The sequence below is a fragment of the Asparagus officinalis genome, chromosome 7, assembly GCF_001876935.1.
Source record: "Asparagus officinalis chromosome 7, Aspof.V1, whole genome shotgun sequence".
NCBI classification, from domain to species: Eukaryota; Viridiplantae; Streptophyta; class Magnoliopsida; order Asparagales; family Asparagaceae; genus Asparagus; species Asparagus officinalis.
In genome coordinates this window covers 87,671,459-87,690,681 of record NC_033800.1, presented here as the reverse complement: position 1 = coordinate 87,690,681, position 19,223 = coordinate 87,671,459, and the positions used below count along the sequence as shown (strand labels likewise).

The following is a 19,223-nucleotide window of genomic DNA, read 5'->3' as shown; positions in this document are numbered from 1 at the left end:
CTAAAAATCCATACATCTTCGAATCCTTTAACCGAGCTTCATTGACAAACATTAAAGGTCCATCTAAATTTCTTCTTGCTGGTTTGGTTTGATGAGTTCTAGGAACCTGTTTGTACTCTTTAGCGTGTTATACTCAAAGAGTAAATTAACTGAGAGACATAAATATTTTGTACGTAGCTGACGACTCCTTGCCCATCCTCACTTGATTATTGTTATGCCATAAGTACCAAAATGGCATTAATAAAAGCTCCACTGCATGGATATCTATCTTCTCCGCTAAATCAACAGCCCACCATTTAGAGATAACTTTATCAATAGCCTCTGCTAATTGTATTTCTTTCCATGCCTCGATGCTCTTCTGGTACTTAAATATCATATGCTGAATGGATTAATTCCTCCTCGCCGCACAAGCAACACATTGGATCATTCTCAACCCCAGCTCATGATGTTATCCTTTGTTGATAAAATATTATTGCACACTCGTCGTGATAGTATTTTTGTTTGTATTTGAGATAGAAGCTCGCCACATTATCAATGACGGGCTTTGTGAAGATTCATCACTAGCTAGTCGATCGACGTGCTACCACATGATATTGTTTGATTGGCACGACGTCGGCTTTCAATTAAACTCTCCAATATATAGCAGTCAAAATATAATATCATAGAAACAAATTAAGGCGAAAATATTCAAAATTTTTATACAGAATAAAAAAGCCCACACCAAACTTGTACATCCCCTTTTATTTCCGTAGAATAAAGCCCAAAATTGAAATAGCACAAAGTAATAGAAACGGAAATTGACAGGTGAGAGAGAGCACATAAAACTCTGACAAAATCCTTTAGACGTACATTTCTTTATCATTAATTCTTGATCCTAAAGTCCTTCATCATGATTTCTTTATCATCCGCATTCTTGGTGGAAAAGACCTCAAATAAGTCAGGAAACCTGAAGGATCTGTAAACTGGAGGATTATGTTCCTCGCTAACCAGCACCTCAGCAGGACAAATGATGCAGTCATCAGTTGATCTGATGGCCATGGCGATCGATGTCCTTGCCACATTCTTGTTTGTTACAGCCCTGTGCTCCACAGCCTTTAGTAATCCATTAGATATAACCTGTTATGATCAAACAAACCTATTAAGAAAATGGATGGAGATATAAAGTAACATTAATCTTTACTTAAAGCTTTAATAAATTAAAAAAAAAAAAAAGGGTCAGTTGAGCGTAGATCCCTGAAGTTGCTACTCTTGTGGTTTCACTTCGGCTGTGCGTAATTTTGTTGACTCTTCTACCCGGATGAAAATTTGACAAAATATTTCTCCTGGTGAAATTAGTAAGTCTATCTGAGGGTAAAAGAGTTGCCAAAATAAAATTACAGGGATAGTGACTTCAAAACAGAGATTACTAGTACAGAGAGTACACGTGTTATATTAATTAGTTATAAGCGATCGAAAATGAATGAATTGATCAGTTACCTCCAGTAGAAGTCCAAAATTTACGACAAAGGAATTAGGAAGAGGATCAACAGAGATCCAATTGTCATCATGCAGGACTTGGAGACCGCTAACATTCCCTTGAAGGAGGAGGTTGATGAGAGTGATGTCACAATGCTTGGGCAGCCCTAACGTTAAGCTAGGGTCTGGACATGGTGGGTAATAGTTGAAAACCATCTTCATAGAGCCTTCACTGATATCACCAGTCAAATAATCCTCTTCCAGTCCTAGTCCTTTGGAGATTAGCTCCAAAAGTCTTCTCACCAACTTTCTTCCCTCTGGCACAAACTTGCCCATGATCCTCCTATATATATATAGAGAGATACATATAAACCAACAAGAGATGCATTAAGAAGTAGGGGTTTCTAGATATTAGTCCCTCAAATCTTCAGTAACTCCACAATATTAGTCCAGCAAGTCTTTGTGACTGCTCATGCGTCCCTCAACTACTATGGGTCTTGCAAATCGGCCCCTCAAATGGCCAAAGGTCCCATAGGATTTGACGGACCTATGTGAAATTCCAGAGATGGGATAACATGGAATTATTACAGATTTGAGGGACTAATATGTTAAAAAAAATTGGAAGGTAGTGATGGAGCGGGACATTGGATTTTACTTCAAGTTATCAGGTTTCTCTGGAAACTGATGCTCATATTTCTCCACGGGGTAGGCAGACATAATGAGGCAGTCCCTCCAGAAATGAATATTTTCTTTTCTAAAACCTTGGCCTGTAAAAAGTCTAGTGTCTTTCGTTGGATCTTCAGAGTAGTAGGGCGCTTTGTCCTCAACAGGCATCTCAAAGAATTCCTGAGCAACACTAATCACGTCGTCTATCAATTCCTCTGGAATTCCATGGTTAATTACCTGCAATTTATCTTAATGAATTATCAAAACATGTATCCTCCAGGTGATAAGGAACATTAATTTACATACAATTGTAAGGCTAATTAATTGCGCGCAGATAGATCTTTTATTCTATTGCCCAATTTCAGATATACCCCTCGTAGTTCTATTGTTGTAGATAAATCCCCCGAGTGAAATTGCAACGTGTTGTACTAAACCCCCGATAACTTTTGCATTTATAGAAAACCCCCAATAAGTTTCTGTATTTTGCAAATAACCCCATAAATTAGAACCATAAGACAACATAAAAAAAGCATTTTGAAAGTTATTGGGGGATTTAGTGTAATTTACCCAAAAGATTTATGTTGGGAATTTTCTGCAAAAGTTATTGGGGGGTTTAGTGCTATTTTGAAAGTTATTGAGGGGTATTACTAGAAAGCGCCAAAAGTTCTTGAGGATTTAGTGTAACATACCCAAAAAATTACTGAGGAGGTGTATCTGCAATAATTGAAATACGTGTCAATCCACAATAATTGAGCCACAGTATGGGGAGTCTATCTTCAATAGACCCTTACATATATGCCTAGAAGTTAAAGATCATGTATAAAACATTTAAAAAAAAAGATTAAGTTGTTATTTGTACCCAAGAGATGTGGTGAACAAATCGTAAATGAAAATGTATGAGGTGAAGAAAATAGGAATGGGTGCCCAGCGAATAACCTTAAAGACGCCATATTCTTTTGCGGCGTTGAGGATCTCTTTGACAACCTCATCCTCACTCCCTTCTTCAAGGTCGATGATGGGGATGCTTCTCTTTGTGCTCACAGTCGTCGGCCGCTGCTCCTCGGAAAATACATATGCTTCAGGCACTACACTTCCACGGCAAAGCCCGTGTGAAACCAGCATCTCCATCACTCTCTCTCTCTCTCTCTCTCTCTCTCTCTCTCTCATTATGGTTCTTTTTATAGCATTGTGGATGATGCACTTTTCATGAACAACGCATCATCCAACGGGGACAGCTCAACTATCCCCCCCTTGGGGTCCTGGTAGAAGCGTCTTTAACCTTCGATTAATGCCTTGGGGATCCCAATTTGGGGACCTAGGGGGGGACAGGTGAGCTGTCCCCCTCCGGTTGGATGATGCACTGTTCATGAACAGTGCATCATCCAACCGGAGGGAGACAGCTCACCTGTCCCCCCCTAGGTCCCCAAATTGGGATCCCCAAGGCATTAATCCTTACCCCCTCCCCTCCCCTTTTTTGGGGTCCTTGTAGAAGCGTCCTTACCCCTTTTTAGAGTAATAAATTAAAAATTAGTGCAATTCATATGGATAATCGTTTTTGAAGTAAATTGAAAATGATGTCCTCACTTTGATAGGTATGTATTTGCAAAATCACCCCTCAAATCTTGATCATTGCAAAATTTTGACCCGGTTTTCTCACTTTAATTTTCCCACTCCCTCCATTTAAAAACTTTACATTTTAAATGGGAATATATTGCAAACGAATTGAAAATTATTGGAAATTTTGCAATTTCATTGTTTAAAAGCCAACATTGTTAATATTGGAGGAGTAGAATGACCCAATGTGCGAGTTTCGGAGGGTAATTTCGCAAAAAATAAAGATTTTTTGGGTAAGTTATAAATATGAAAGATGTGAGGGGTATATGTGTAAAGAACCCTTCTTCCTAAAAGAACAAAATTTTGTTTTAAACCCATTTCAACTTTTTTTTACCGAAATCGACCGACTCCCTTTTTATTTAGCGGAATCGACCCACTTCTCGGCCACGTCAGCAACGTGGCCGAGAAGCGGGTCGATTTTTTTTTAATCCCGTCACTAAATAGTCGGGGTTGCCAACCCCGACTATTTTTTCTACTGAAAAAATAGTCGGGGTTGCCAACCCCGACTATTTAGTGATGAGATTAAAAAAAAAATCGACCCGCTTCTTCTAAATAAAAAAAAATCGGTCGGTTTGTAAAATAAAAAGGTGGAATGGGTTTAAATCAAAAAATTCTTCTTTCTAAAATTTTTCTGATAATTGTTCTACACTCATATTCATACTATCTTTGTTTTTTAATTCACACTTGATGTTTTTGAACTAATATATAGATGACAAGTAGGTGTCGGGGGAGCATCAAACCTCGAGTATGTCATACCCAGCTGTTTACACGTGACACAGTAAATATTATTATTATTTTCTTTCGCTTATTGAAATTTGAATGGCCAGCTGTCAGTGCTATCAATACTATTATTAGACTATTTAAAGAGTACTTCAAAATCAACTAGAAAGTTCAGTCTCGTATTAGATAATATAAGAGATGGAAATTTCGAAGTCTTTATAATAAATATTTTGTTCCTCATGGCTCTAATGGACCTAGAAATACAGAGGCCCTCGAGCGCATGCAAGTCTAATAATAGAGCCCCAAGAAGGAATTTGCTTAATTGGATCTAGAAAACTTTAATGCACATATGCGCAAATTTGAGCCTTGTGCGTGTTGATAAGACTTAGTTTTGATAATTTTTCTGATAATCTTAGTTTAGATAATTAAACAATCAATGATTGGAGGTGAAAGTGCCTGTCTCTTCACAACTTTATGCTGTGGAGAGGATCAATATCCTTTATAGTATATTCAAGCTAGTAGAATATTGTTCACTTTACAATTTGTTTTTTAGAATAGACATGACCTAAAGTTTGATGGAGTTTTTGCACATAATTTCTGTGAACATTTTTTAAATCTTATGTTACTTCCATAAAGCTTAGGGTGTCTTAAAAAAACCCTCGATCTGAACTTTGAACTTTGACTTTAACAGAACTCTCTACACCTACTAAATTATTAAATTATTAAATTACCCTTAAGAAAAAAATCTCAATTATACACGAAATGTTGGATCAAAGAATCTTAAAGAAATGAACAAGATCAATTCATTTTTTTTACTCTAAATGATACAGTACGAGAATTTTGACCATAACTTTTATGTAATGTAAATTTATTTGCATGTTTGACCGGACCTGTTTTGTTATCATTCATAAAAGAGAATGATTGGGCTATCTCAGCCTACGGAGCTAGAATAAAAAAAACAATAAAATGAATAGATGCAAATAAAACCAATAATTAACACATAGTGATATTGATTTTATCTTTTTTTTTAATTATATGCGATGCATTTAGTATGCATGACAAGGTGTGGGGTGGGGTGCGCCGTGCGCATCACATCTCGTGTATAAATACCCACCAATTATGAACACGTGTCCCACCGAATGGTTTTTTTAATGGAAAAATGCTTCTGGCTCTCAAAACCAATGAAAATGTGATTCCCACCCCCCCCAGACTTTTTAAACGCTCTTAAAACCCCAAATTCGTAAGAACTATGCACTGAGCCCCCAAAACATAAAGCCCAAGAATTTTACACAGGTAAAGACTATAATACACATTCTCTCTCTAGATCCCCTCTCTCCTCCAGTCCAAGCCTGCTGTCTCCCTCCTCTCATGATCGCCTCCTCTCTCACCTCCCGCCGCGTTCCGGCTCTCGCGTCTTCTCCTCACGCGGCCCACGCCATCAGAAACCGCGGCGGCATACTGAGCGTGAAAAAGATCAACATCGCCAAAGAATTCACTGCTGCCCTCGTCGCCGCCAAGGGCAGGCTCGTCGTCGTCGAGTTCGCCAACGCCCAGAACGAGCCGAGCCACAGCGTCAGGGCAAGTCGACAATTGGGTGTACGAGGAGGCGAACACGACATTCATAAAGGATGAGGAGATGCTGAAGAGGCTGTTTTCGTCAAAAGTCGCCTTCATTATCGATTTCATTATAACTTTAATCATTTACAACAAATTCAAATAACAAAAATAAAAGTTACAACTCTCTTGAAAATAAACACAAGAATCGTTTATCGGCTCTTGCTTGTGTTGGTTCTTCGCTTGTGCCGGGGTTTATCCGTGGACGACCGCGGATCGGATCCGGTTGTCGTAAAATTAACGGAGCTCCTACTTCACCAAGGAAGTATTCCCTTGAAGCTCTAAAATCGACAAAACGAAATCAGTAGCTTTTCTCGAGATTAAGACTAAGCCTAATCTCAAGGAACGGACGTATGGAGCTTCGGATCCTTCGAAAGACTTCTCCTTTATGCTGAAGTTCGCCGGGATCTCGTTGGCCTTCGCTGAAATTTCATGCTTATTGACTCCTCAATCCAGCAACACCTCGTCGTCTTGATAAAATTCCAGCCCTGTAAAATGGAGGCCTTGGGCTGATATTTATAGGCCTCGGGTGTGGGTATTTGGATGAGAATGAGTGATTTGGCCTTATCTTCAGTTAACAACAGCCTAACCATATTTGTAGATGATATCAAATCAGTTGAGAACCCCTGGAACAGATAAATCCTGCGAAAACCGCTTTAAAAACCGTCGAAAACGCGTTTCGGGCTCTGGACTGCACGATGGGCTCTGCTGACTCGCGGGGGCGCGGGTCGATAAGGTCTGACCCGTACTTGTGCGGGTCAGACAGATCCGACCTGTGCTTGCGTGGGTCGCAAGCGTGGGTCGACCTGTACTTTCCCGCGCTGGCGCGGGTCCGTCGCCTCCGTCGAGTTCTTTCTCTTTTGGCGCTTTTCTTTCTGAGACTTGTACTTTTCGCCATTTCATGTATTTGGTCGACTCGTTGACTTGTACGCTTCGTTGCGGGACTGACCGTCAAACGCGTCGATTACTTGGGGCTGCCTGACGTACGCATGTTGGTTGACATGCGTGCGTTGGTTGACATGCGCGTGTTGATTAATGCGCGCGTGTTGACCTATGCGAACGAGCTGATTGACGCGTCCACTCTTTGCTTCAAGTTTTATGTGAGCTCTCATAGATAATTTTAGATGCCTACATATACCCCCTCCAAAGTGTTTCAGCCTCATTCTTTTATAGAGGAATCTGGAATGCTTTGGATATGATAGACCCTCACCTTCAATCGGTGTTAAAGGACCTATAACTGGCTTTAGTTCGTGACTTCTACACATTTCAGCCTATTCAACACTTTGTCGAATAGTTGAAATTCTTCCGGTGCTGCGTTTATCGTCTTACCATTATCGAAGTCTCGAATCGAAATTAGTATGTTGAATTTAGTTCGTCTCATTGAGTTGACTTTTGAACTAATTATCTACATCGCAACGCATTGACCGACATCGACTCTAGGGTTTTGTATCGATCGGTGTTGACTCTCATCGCAACGCATTGACCGGCGTTGACCTAGGGCAACGTGTTGACCGGCGTTGATCCTAGGGTTTCATATCAATCGGCGTTGACTCTCATTGCAACACGTTGACTAGCGTTGACCTGGGGCTACGCGTTGACCGGCGTTGACCCTAGGGTTTTGCGTTTACCTGAGGAGAACCAGTTTATACTCGTATACTCCCGGGAGTTTCAGAAATCAGTTTAACCTCGTGTACCCGTCAGAGGTTGCCGGGTTATCCTTAAGAATTATTACACGTAATATTCTTCAGGAACTTCTCGTCAAAAGTGGGAAACAATTTAGACTCGTACATCCATTGGAGCATACGTGGGTTTCGAATATCTCAAATATGAGCGCAAATGCCGTGAAATTACTCGGGAATATGAAAGTGGGTCTCGAATATTCCGAATATGAGCAAAAATGCTGTGAAATTATCCGGGAGTATGGAAGTGGGTCTTGAATATTCCGAATATAAGCAAAAATGTCGCGAAATTACCCGGGAGTATGAAAGTGGGTCCCGAATATTCCGAATATGAGCGAAAATGTTGTGAAACCACCCGGAAATATGAATTGGATGTTGAATTTTCTGATGGAGGGCGAAAGCAGGCGAGAATGCAACGAAACGACCACTGGATGGTGCCTGACCCATGCGAACGCGGGTCGGGTCGCTCCGACCTATGCGAACACGGGTCGGATCTATCTGACCAGCGCGTGCACCGGTCAAATTTGATCCGACCCGCGTGATCGTGGGTCAGGCGACGATCTGACCCGCATAAGAGCAGGTCAGGTTGAGCTTGGGATATAAATCCCGATTTTCCTATCTTTCCTTCTTCTATTTTTCAGTTCCAGGCTCCCTCTCTTCAACGTTTTCGGTTTTCTTCTTCTTCCCCAATCTTCATCCATTCAAGAATTCCTCCAGCTCAAGAATTCCGAACTCAATCAAAATTCCCATCTTTAAATTCCTTATCTCCTCCTTCCTCTCTTCTTCCAATTCGGATTCGAGCAAAAGGGGGAGATTCAAACCTAGGGTTTCGGCCAAACATTGAGCTTGAGCATTTGGGGGGTTCTTTTGGCCAAGCTCATCATTCATCTACCTCGGTTTCAGGTAAGCTCCATAACCCAATCTTTCAATTTTAGTTGTATTCTTTGAGTTTCAAATTGATAGTTGAAACTCTAGTTCTTGAGTTTTAGGGAAAAACTGAAATTGGCATTGGGTTTGTTGGTGGCCGAATTTTTGGCTTTGGTTGTGTTCATGACTTGATATTTGAAGCCCTAATTCTTTGATTTTGGGGGAAGACCGAAATTTGGGTTTGGATTTTGACGGTGGCCAAAATTTCCTTAGTTGATATTGATGATTTGAGTATGTCATTCTTGGACTTGGGCATCGCTGAGGCCGAACTCTTCTTCATGGTTGATGTTAATGGTTGAATCCGTAGTCGTATGTTACCGGACTCTTGTATATGATTGAACTTGTGTATGACTTGAATCTGAACTTGCGTATAACTTGAATCCGAACTTGCATATGGCCGAATGATTTGAATCCGAATTTGTACATGGGCTTGAGTTGAATTTCTTGGAAGTTTAGCTTCGAATCCTTGTCGACTTTAAGCCCTTGGGATGCTTGGTTGTATGCTCCTCTCTGTTTGATGTTGATGATTAAATCCATGTCCATACTTGAGATTTGAATTGATACCCATGCTTCCAAAGTATTTAGTGGATATTGTAAACCTAAAATGGTAATGTTTCTTGGCTTGACTTGTGTGGGAGTTCACTAAACATGGTTGTGTATGGGAACCGAACCGAATTCTTAATTTAGGGAAAAATATCGAAGCCTTGATTCTTGACTTTGACTTTGTGTATGACCGCAACCTCTTGCTTTAATTTGTCGAGCTTTGAACTTTGTTAGTCTTGCAGTTGATGAACCGAAGCTTGAATATGAATTGGCACTTGAATGAAGCTTAGTTTCAAATTCTTGTCAACATTAAGCCCTTGGGATGCTTGGTTGTACAAATGGCTTGGTATCATTTAATTCTTGTTCATACTCATATATGCATGATTCTAAAACTCAACTCAATATCCATGCTCTAACTTCAAATGATTCTGTGAGCTTGTGAATCAGTATGTTGACGTGGTCGAGACCCTATGTTTGACTTTGCGACCCTCAATTTGATTTTCCCTTCACTTTAACTTGAATTAAGAATGTCGTATAGGTTTAATTGGACCCTTAACTGGAAACTTTCATTTCATAGAATTTCAGTTAAAGATTTGCAATTTCCCCTTTGAATGTTATACTTCTTAATTCTCCAAATAATTGAATTGTTAGTCCCCATTACAGATTAGCTATGTCAACCAGGAGATCTCGCATTCCGAGGAGTCAATCGGCCACCCAGTCTCCTGAGAGAGAGCCTCTTTCTTTCGCTGGTAAACTTCTATAATCTCCATTTGTGAATTTAGTATTTATTATATCATATTGCATATTGCATCCCCGCCCTGTCCTCCTTGGTGAGGTAGTTGGGAAGTGCTGATATCCTCCTTTGTGGGGGTGAAAGCTTCTACATTACATCCCCGCTCTGTTCTCCTTGGTGAGGTAGTTGGGAAGAGCTAATATCCTCCTTTGTGGGGGTTGATGCTTATCAGATACGTTTTGCTTAGTCAAAAGGCGTCTTAAGGCAATATGAGGCGATTTTTTACGTATTACGTTTCGTAAGATGGGGTACTTTATCGCGCTATTCATGCGATAATGTACGTTATCTTGTGTATTCATGATACAGTTAGAATCGTCTCGCTAATTACAAGGTAGTGACTCTATCTTACGGATTGGTGAAAAGAGTTCAACACCCCGTGTCGCCTTAATATTTCTTCATAACTACGTTTGATAAATTCGCATTACTCGTTTCAGTTGAAACCCTGCAACGCCGTTTTCTCCATTCGAGATAGATGGCCACAGGAGTAGATATTACGTTGCTGTTGATAACCTGGCGTCGATTCCTTCCACTTCTCAGTTCACTTTGGACCTCCATGATGAGCTCTCTAAGTTGGTACAGGAGGGGGGTCGCCGCATCACGCGCCAGTTAATTACGGACGTGCCGTTCACTGAAGATACGGATCCTGCTCATACTTTAAGAAAGACACATTACATGTTTGGCGATTCCGTGATAGATCCAACCATCGTAATCCTCGAAGATGAACGGTGGTTACACAGTGAGGGTACAACTTGTTTATACCTTCCTCGGTTCCCTCGTCATCGTTCGCTAGCGGAGTTGCGGGGGCAAGCGGTGACACAACAAATGTTGTGGACTCTAACAGAAGAGCACACCAACATTCCTTGCGGATACGTCACCAGCCATTCACTTCCGGGTTCCAGTGGTAGGAAACACATCACAGGATTGCACCCCAGTGTGATGGGATTGGAGGACCCGCCTAAAGGAGAGCTATCCATAGTGGCTTGCACAGTGAAGAATCGCCTCGCTGAGCTAGGGCGAGAACTGCCTATCGAAAATTACAGGTGCTATGGTTGGTCTCATTCTTCAGATAAATCATGGTAGGACCGGATGACCGGTTATCTCCTCCACTGGTGGGATGCTGAATTGAAGTCGATAAGATTATATGATGCTATCCGTGCCACCCAATACGGATTACCGGTGAATGCTCTTCACTTCACGGTATTGATAGAGCTGTACAATCCAGATACAAACACATTTCTTAGCCAGAACGGAGAATTAGGACTACCCTTCCATGAGATGCACAAAGTCTCCGGACTACAAATGGGAGATATGCCGTATCAGGAATATTTTCCCTCCAACCGGGAGCTACATCAACTGAAAATCCACAAGCCCGCTCGATACGACACTTTATGGGAACTCACATGTTATTATCAGATTGCTTTAGCCGGAACTAATCCAGTTGTGAGGAAAAAGTCTCCTCAAATAAGCTTGAAGCAATTCTCAGGTTATCTATTCAAGAATTTGGAGAAACCCGGCGAAGCTGTTTGTGAACTAAAACCACTGACTCCTTCGGAGATCAACAAATTGACTGAAAAATATGACGTCCGATCTTATACCATTACGAGTACCCAAGGTAGATTTTGTGCAGGGACTAAGTTCAAGACTTTCTTATTGTAAGCGGAGAAATCCATCCATCTCAAGACTTCGTTGGCCAGTTATATCGCACTTTGGTTGAAGAAGTGCGTGGTGTCATATCAGAACTCGGATGCCTTGCCGATAGAGGTGTTATTTCTCGCTGTCCAGCTTGCCTACGGAAGGAGATTATCTCTTTTGTCAGCAATGATTGCTGGCATCCATCGTGGGCTTCGTCAAGTGGTTACAGATTTTACTCAAACTGAGGAGACCCCATCCGAGAAGATCTTTATGGCGAAGGCAGAGCTCCCTTACACCTATCTGATGGGGTGGCTAGTTCTTCATCACCCCGATTTGATGTCGCCTCCTACTAATGCAGATCTGTCCACTCCTTTGTTACAACTATATGAGGAGTATAGATGGAAAGCTCGGGACTTCTCAGAAGTTAGGAGGAGCTTGCACATGCATAAGGGTTGGGTGATCAATCCATGCCTTTCTCGATTTGCCAGCAAATATGGTGGGATGCTTACCGATGTAGAAGCGCCCGGAACTGACCGGACCTCTCTCGATGTTGGCTGCTTCATATGGCTCATGAACATAAGGCCAGGCCACCTCATTTTCTGAGTGAAGGAGTGTTGTTATTTAGAGCCTTATTTGTCATGCCGGTTCGCTCGTCAATTTGGATATGACCAGTTATATATTGGGAATCCGAACCAACGGCTTCCATACTCGCGGCAGGCTAGTGGATGGCGCTCATGCTTGGCTGTGAAATGTGACGGGCTGTACCGGTGCCAAATTCAGTCTTCCGAATATTGACCGCCACTTAGAGCTCACATATCTATGTTGCAAATGGATTATGGTTGCTAATGAACCCGTCCCTCTGAGGTCAATTAAGGAGCTGATGGCTAAAGCTGCATCGTGTATCGCTGAGAGGATGGTTTGAGAAAGTGCGCTGGAAAGAAGGAGATGCGACAGTAAGCTTGTTGGTCCCTCAGGAAAAGGCAAGCAGAAAATGGAGGAGATAGAAGAGGAATTGTTCGCTTCTGACGAGGAGACTTCCGAAGAGGATCACGCCACTGCTTGTGGTGCTATGGAGGTCAACAACGACTTCAAGGAACATGCAGCAGGTTTGTCCGAGTCTTTTTATAAAGAGCTATGGGATTTATCGATCGCTGATCGAGCTCGCCGACTTAAAGCTCGAAAGAAGTGGAGAATTTTGGCTACTTATAATAAAATGATGGTTGAACTTTCAGATGTAGGTTCCGAGGGGGAAGAGGAGAGAAGTGGCCTTATCACTCATGCTCGATCTCAGGCTACAGCTCAAGCAGGATTGCAAGTTGAGACGCGTGCCACATCCGTACAGGATAGACCTGTGGATCTTAAAGAGGCCCGACCTACAAAATGACTGAAGTTGATCATCAAGCGACACGCTAAACCTCAGGCTTCTCGAATGGAGGTGGCCGATGATATGCCCATTGGTGGGGAAAGTAATGTTTTGACTCTTGTCATCTTTTCAGTCTTTTTCTCTACCAAGCTTTAGACTTAGAAAATTTTATATTCTAGAGGGTCATGATGAAGACGCAATGATGTACAACCCCCCTTCTCCCGACTTAGACTTTTTCGGAGGATCTTGCTTCGTGCCACAAGCAGATGAGGCCGTGGGTCAGGATCTAGCGGATGCCGAAACAGGTGTGGCCCCTAACACCGACAAAGGTTCCGTTGTATGATCTGATTTGTCCATGGTGATTGCTAGCCCATGTACACCTATTACTGGTAGTACACCTTTTAGATAGCAATCTTGGGTATTAAATGACTCAGAGTTCGTCCCTCCTCTAATTGCTTATATGCTTCTGGCTCTTTTAGAAAAGCTACAAGAGGCGATCGTTGATGTTGAGATTGAAGGGCATGCTGTTACTACCGGAGGTAAATTTAATTCTCCTTTATTGTTGGTTTTCAACTTCTCTTTCCATGTCTTATGATGTAGAATTTTCTGTAGATATTCCGAGGAAAGGTTTAAATGACGAAGAAGTTTCTCACGACGCAGTTAACACACCTTCATTTGATCCTGTACAAGATCCTTCGGGATCCGGCGACATGCTTTTTGACGATATGTTGTCAGAACAAGCTCGTTGTGAGACCGTCGAACCAATTGTTGAGGCTGGTCCCCTTGCCAGTATGAATTTATTCCTTTGCAAAAGGTATTCACTTATCAGTCTTACTTAACTGTAAGGGAGTTATGCTTGTAGGACCAGTCGTTGAGACTAATACTGCTACTATTATTAGGATATCTGACGATCCTGAGGGTCTTGATTTCTTGCTGTTGGCAGGAACTATCATAGAAACTCAGTCCTCAGCGGCTCAAACTCAGCTTACGATCCCGACGACCGAGATGACTACTGCAGCTGCGGGAATCAGTCCGATTGAACAGGTCGCAAGACCAACTGAAAAAGTCGGTACATCTACGACTACTACGTCTGCAATAACTCTAACGACTAATGTAGCTGTGCAAGGGGGTGTCGAATGCATAGCATCAAATTGAAGAGCCTTCAGTCGTTATTGGTGAGCCCTGTTCTGACATTTATCTTGAAACTATTTGGACTAAAATTCCTAAATAGTTACTCTTCTTTTTAGGGCTTTCAACTCAGCTTTATGATCTCGTCACGGCGCTACTATCCAATAACGACCCAGATAAAATCCTCCTCCGCATGAAATTTCGTTCTTTCTTCTTGTTTGTGAATGAGATGGTTGACAATCTTCTCCGCAACGGGCTCTCTATTGATCTCTTCAGGTCGTATCTCGATCACCAAGTGACCTTTCTAAGGAGTCAAGGGTATTCAGACCTGGCGGACGCTATTACTGCAGACTTGGTTCGCCTAGTGTGAGCTTGAAAAACTAAAGGAATTTCAGGCAGCCGGAGTTTCTTCATATGTGGCCGCTCAGATGGAAGCCAAGTTACAAGCATGGCGCGAAGCTCAAGCATCTGTTGATTCTAAGATTCAGGAAGCAGAAGGTCTTGTTCACCAAATGGAAGCGGCTTGTGCTGATAAGTCGACAACTCTTTGCAACATTAATTCTTTTCTTGCATCAGGTGACGCCACAATAGCGCGACTCGAGCTAGAGTTAAAAGAGGTGAAGGATGCTCAAGCTTCTTTGAAGATGACGAAGGTACACGTGGAGCGCACTCAAGAGGAAATGTCCAGGCAACTGGCACTCACTAAAGAGAAGTTGGCCAAGATGAAAGCAGAAGCCGCAAAGGTATTGGCTGCTGATGAAGACTCTATGAAGACCACACTACAGAGCGAGCTTGAGCAAGCTTATACTGTGGAATTGTCTAAGTTAGAGCAGCAAGTTCTTAGCCATAAGCTTCGTGTAGATTGATTGTGACTTTTGTACCTGCAAACTTAATTTTCATTAATAGAAGATATTTCTTTTTCGTTCATTTTACCCTTTTTTATTATGATATCCTATTCTGTTTGGAATAATCAACCATAAAATTTATAGGATTTTTTGGCAAACTCTCATCCTTCATCGGATTTTATGTGCCTTTACCGATTACCGTTTGAATCGGGCTAGCATATGAATTATTAAAACACGTTTCACATGTAATGTTGTGCTAAGAGAGTTAATTCTCTTAGACTTTGTGCTATAATTTTGAATACATAGACTTCACTATTTCTTACAGAAATATGGCACCCGACAACGCGTGTTAGGCGCTGACTTATCCCTACTTAGGCTTCAGGATAAAATTTTCCAGACTTAGATTCTGGTGTCTTTTTTAATCGGTGAAAGACTAAACTGGTGACGTGTGTTAGGCGTAGACTTAGGATTTTTGGTAAACCCCCAGCCTTTAACAGATTTGATGTGCCTTTACCGATTACCGTTTGAATCGGGCTAGCATGTGAGTTATTAAAACCTGTTTCACATGTAACGTTGTGCAAATCTTAAACTGAAGTTGATATATAAGTTTCTAAACTTAGCTTGTATCATTGAGTTGACGTTAACCTGATCATCTTTGTCAAGAATTAGTATCTGAATTTGATTGAACTCCCTGGAATCATCCTTTGATCTAGAATTTTTTCTTAGCCTTATTTTGGTAAAATTATCGATGCGTTGACCGACATCGACATTTACTGTAACGCATTGTCCGGTATTGGCCTTTGTTGTAACGCATTGGCCAGCGTTAACACAGTATATACTTGTACGTTTGCTGGAGTCTACATAGTTTAATCTCTTAAGGCATTGGAGCGTAACGGTCCCAAATTTCGGGCTGTAGGACCAACTATTAAAGTTGTTTTCTCTGCAGATATGGATATTATCCCAAAGTTATTGGATGCTCAAGCCACGAAACCAACTAATGAAGCTGATGTGTTAGTGACTTTCACATATATAGGATTTTTGGCAAACCCTCAGCCATCAACGGGTTTGATGAGGCTTTACCGGCTACCGTTTGAGTTGGGCTAGTATACAGATTATTTAAGTCTATTCTACATGTAATGTTGTGCTAAGAGAGTTAACTCTCTTAGTGCTAGGATATTAAATACGTAGACTTCGTCTTTCTCACGTGAAAAGACTAAACGGCGACGCGTGTTAGGTGTAGACTTTAGAATTTTTGGCAAACCCTCAGCCTTCAATGGGTTTGATGTGCCTTTACCATTTACCATTTGAATCGGACTAGTATGTGAATTGTTTAAACCCGTTTTCACATATAACATTGTGCTAAGAGAGTTAACTCTCTTAGTGCTATGACATTGAATACGTAGACTTCGTCTTTCTTATGGGAATAGACTACCCGGAAATACGTGTTAGGCGCTGACTTATCCCTTCTTAGGATTCGGGATAAAAGTCCCCAGATTTGGATTCTGGTGTCTTCTTCAATCGATGAAAGACTAAACCGGCAACGCGTGTTAGGCGTAGACGTATCTCTACTTAGGATTCGGGATAAAATTCCTCATGCGTGTGAAGCATGGATTTTAGAGTTGAAGAATGGTCTCTTCTCTCGGGGCAAAGACAAACCCAATACTGAAAAGGAAGAATTTTATATTCTATCTCCAGTTACAAAGGAAACTCAAAGTGAGATTTTCACTTCAAGAATCCGAAAAGTGAAACTAAGAGTGAGATCTCCACTCCGAGAATCGAAAAGATTCGGATAATCCTAACTGTCGGAAGGTTTGATACCGAACTAAAGGTGAATTTCTCATTTATCGAGAGTGAATTGTTGTTTTGGCCCTAACTATAGGAAGGTTTGACCAAATGGGAGTTTGAGGCGACCCTAACTGTAAGAAGGTTTGATCACTCGATTTGAAAGTGGACCTCTCATTCATGGAAGGAATCGAGAGGGGATTTTGGTTTTGGCCCTAACTATAGAAAGGTTTTACCAAATAGGGGTTTGAGATGATCCTAACTGTTTAAAGGTTTAATCGTTCAATTTGTGGACCTCTCGTTCATGGAAAGAGTCGAGAGGGGATTTTGGTTATGGTCCTAACTTTAGGAAAGTTTGACCACTTGATTCATGGACCTCTCATTCATTGGTGGAATCGAGAAAGGATTTTGGTTGTGGTCCTAACTATAGGAAGGTTTGACCAGGTAGACAGTGGGAGTGGGAGTACAAATCATAGTGGGAGTGTTGACTTGTACCGACTACTCAGTGGGGGTTCTTGGTGTCATGTGATAAGAACTTAACACGAAGGGGTTTGACAATTGTCAAAGATTAGTAGATTAAAAATCTAAGCATTATATCCGGACTCTAATAGTGGGAGTATTGAGTGCACAGACACAATGGGTTTTTGAGTAGATTAAACCAGGAAGAATTTTAGTAGACCCACACCAGTGCACAGATAACTGTCAATTATTTTGATCAGTGAGGGATTTTGTGATGGAAGATTGTAAATCTTCAACACCAGTGGATGTTTTTTTGTGAGGGAAGATCGATCCAACAAAGTGATCAAATCTCATCTCAGTAAAAGAGTGCTTGGAAGTTGGTGAAATTGATCCCAACAATAAGATGTGTTTCACCCTTGAACATTCAGAGTCCGAGTGAGAGTTTCTCATTTATCACTTCTTTGTAGTGACCGGGTTATTCCTAAGAATACACCATATAGCATTCTTTCGGAAACTTTTCGTTACATGAATCATCCACCCCCAGCTTCCTTTGCAAAACCGGGTCTAACATTGTACTTAGTTGGATGACTGGGTTATCCTTAAGAATACTAGGCATGACACTTTCCTGGAACTTCCCATGAAAGAAAGGAAACAGTTTAGACTCATATACCTGTTGGAGTATTGAGAAGCAGTTTATACTCGTATAGGAAACAGTTTAGACTCATATACCTGTTGGAGTATTGAGAAGCAGTTTATACTCGTATACTCTTCGAAGTGTCAGAAGGTTAGACTCATATACCTGTTGGAGTATTGAGAAGCAGTTTATACTCGTATACTCTTCGAAGTGTCAGAAGGAGAAATTTATACTTTTATACTTGTCGGAGTCTTCATTCGGCTTAATTTAGTGTTATGACGCCAGCTTCAATCAATGTTTGGATGCTATTTTTGAGAGCAAAGAAAGCCTTGGTAGGATGAAGGATCTGTGGTACGTACAGTACTTTAGATCCGTAGTATTGTCAGCTTCCTTCTGATTTACGATAGGTGGTAGCTTGATCTTGTTGTCCTCAAGGAGGGATTCGAAAATAGCTGGAACATTTTCGTCCTTGAAGGAGTACTTTTTTTGGAGTCTCGGATCTGAAGTCTTTTGCTGTCTTCGGGGTTGTTGTTGCGACGTCTGATTAACGTCAACAACTACTGTAGGTGCCTTCCCCTTACCATGGGAGACGAAGCTTGAGTTTGGAGGGTTAGCCGTCGGTTGGCTTCTTTCAGCTTTCTTCCTTCTGAGGAAGCATTCGGCCTGCTCTCCGTGCACCTTCAACTCTTCTCAGGTGTTGGATGGTGCTACTCCCATACTTTCAAAATATGAATGGATAGAATGTTATGACAGGTTTGGAGGATAAAGTCCTCTGTGACTGGATCTCAACAATTCATCGTCTTATTTTGGAAGAGCTTGATGAAGTCGTCAACCGTCTCTTCGTCTTCCTGTTTCTCTTCAAAGAGTATCCTGATGGATACCTTGGTGCCATCATCAAAGAAATTGCTGAGGAATGAGATCTCCATGTCGTCCCAGCTGTTGATGCTTCCAGGCTTGAGACGACGATTCCAATCGAAGGCAGGTCCGTGAAGGGTGCCAACGAATGACCGAACCATCAAGGCTTCATTGCCGGAGATTATGCCCAAGTGGGATTTAAAGTAAATCAAGTGTTGAGTAGGGGATCCATTCCCGTCGAACGGCATGAAGTTGATCAGGTTGAACTTCGCTGGATACGAGATTGACTCCCACTCTCTTGGATAGGAACACGAAATACCGGTCTTCTTCACCTTTTGAGCAGACATCAGAGCGTTAATTTTGCTTTTGAGGTCTTTCATCTTCTCGTCCTTATCTTTGGTGGGACCACCTCCGACATTATCATCTTTGGTGGGACCACCCCCAGCGTTGTTATCTTTAGTGGGGCCACCCCCAGTATTTTGGTCAATGGTAGGGTTATTAGCATTAAGGTATT

The 19,223-nt window shown here is 41.6% G+C and overlaps 1 protein-coding gene across 3 annotated transcripts; it reads right to left on the bottom strand.

Moving 5' to 3' along the window:
* LOC109850720 (2'-deoxymugineic-acid 2'-dioxygenase-like) lies at positions 673-3,301 on the bottom strand. 3 transcript variants are annotated; one of them, XM_020420785.1, is made up of 5 exons: positions 3,058-3,299; positions 2,811-2,835; positions 2,111-2,358; positions 1,477-1,798; positions 673-1,116 (listed from the first exon to the last, which is right to left on the bottom strand). In XM_020420785.1, exons 1-5 carry the CDS (start codon positions 3,108-3,110, stop codon positions 862-864), a joined length of 903 nt encoding a protein of 300 aa, XP_020276374.1. In that variant the 5' UTR covers positions 3,111-3,299; the 3' UTR covers positions 673-861. The 3 variants fall into 3 exon arrangements, with proteins under 3 accessions (XP_020276374.1, XP_020276373.1, XP_020276376.1); XM_020420784.1 differs by lacking the exon at positions 2,811-2,835 and having other exon boundaries at positions 3,058-3,297; XM_020420787.1 differs by lacking the exons at positions 673-1,116; positions 2,811-2,835 and adding an exon at positions 1,143-1,322 and having other exon boundaries at positions 3,058-3,301.

Coding starts and splice junctions, on each gene's coding strand:
- LOC109850720 (XM_020420784.1), bottom strand. CDS start 3,288: ATGAGAGAGAGAGAGAGAGAGAGAGAGAGAGAGAGAGTGATGGAGATG. Junction 2,359..3,057: donor AAGAATATGGCGTCTTTAAG/GTTATTCGCTGG, acceptor GATAAATTGCAG/GTAATTAACCATGGAATTCC. Junction 1,117..1,476: donor ATTTTGGACTTCTACTGGAG/GTAACTGATCAA, acceptor TGATCATAACAG/GTTATATCTAATGGATTACT.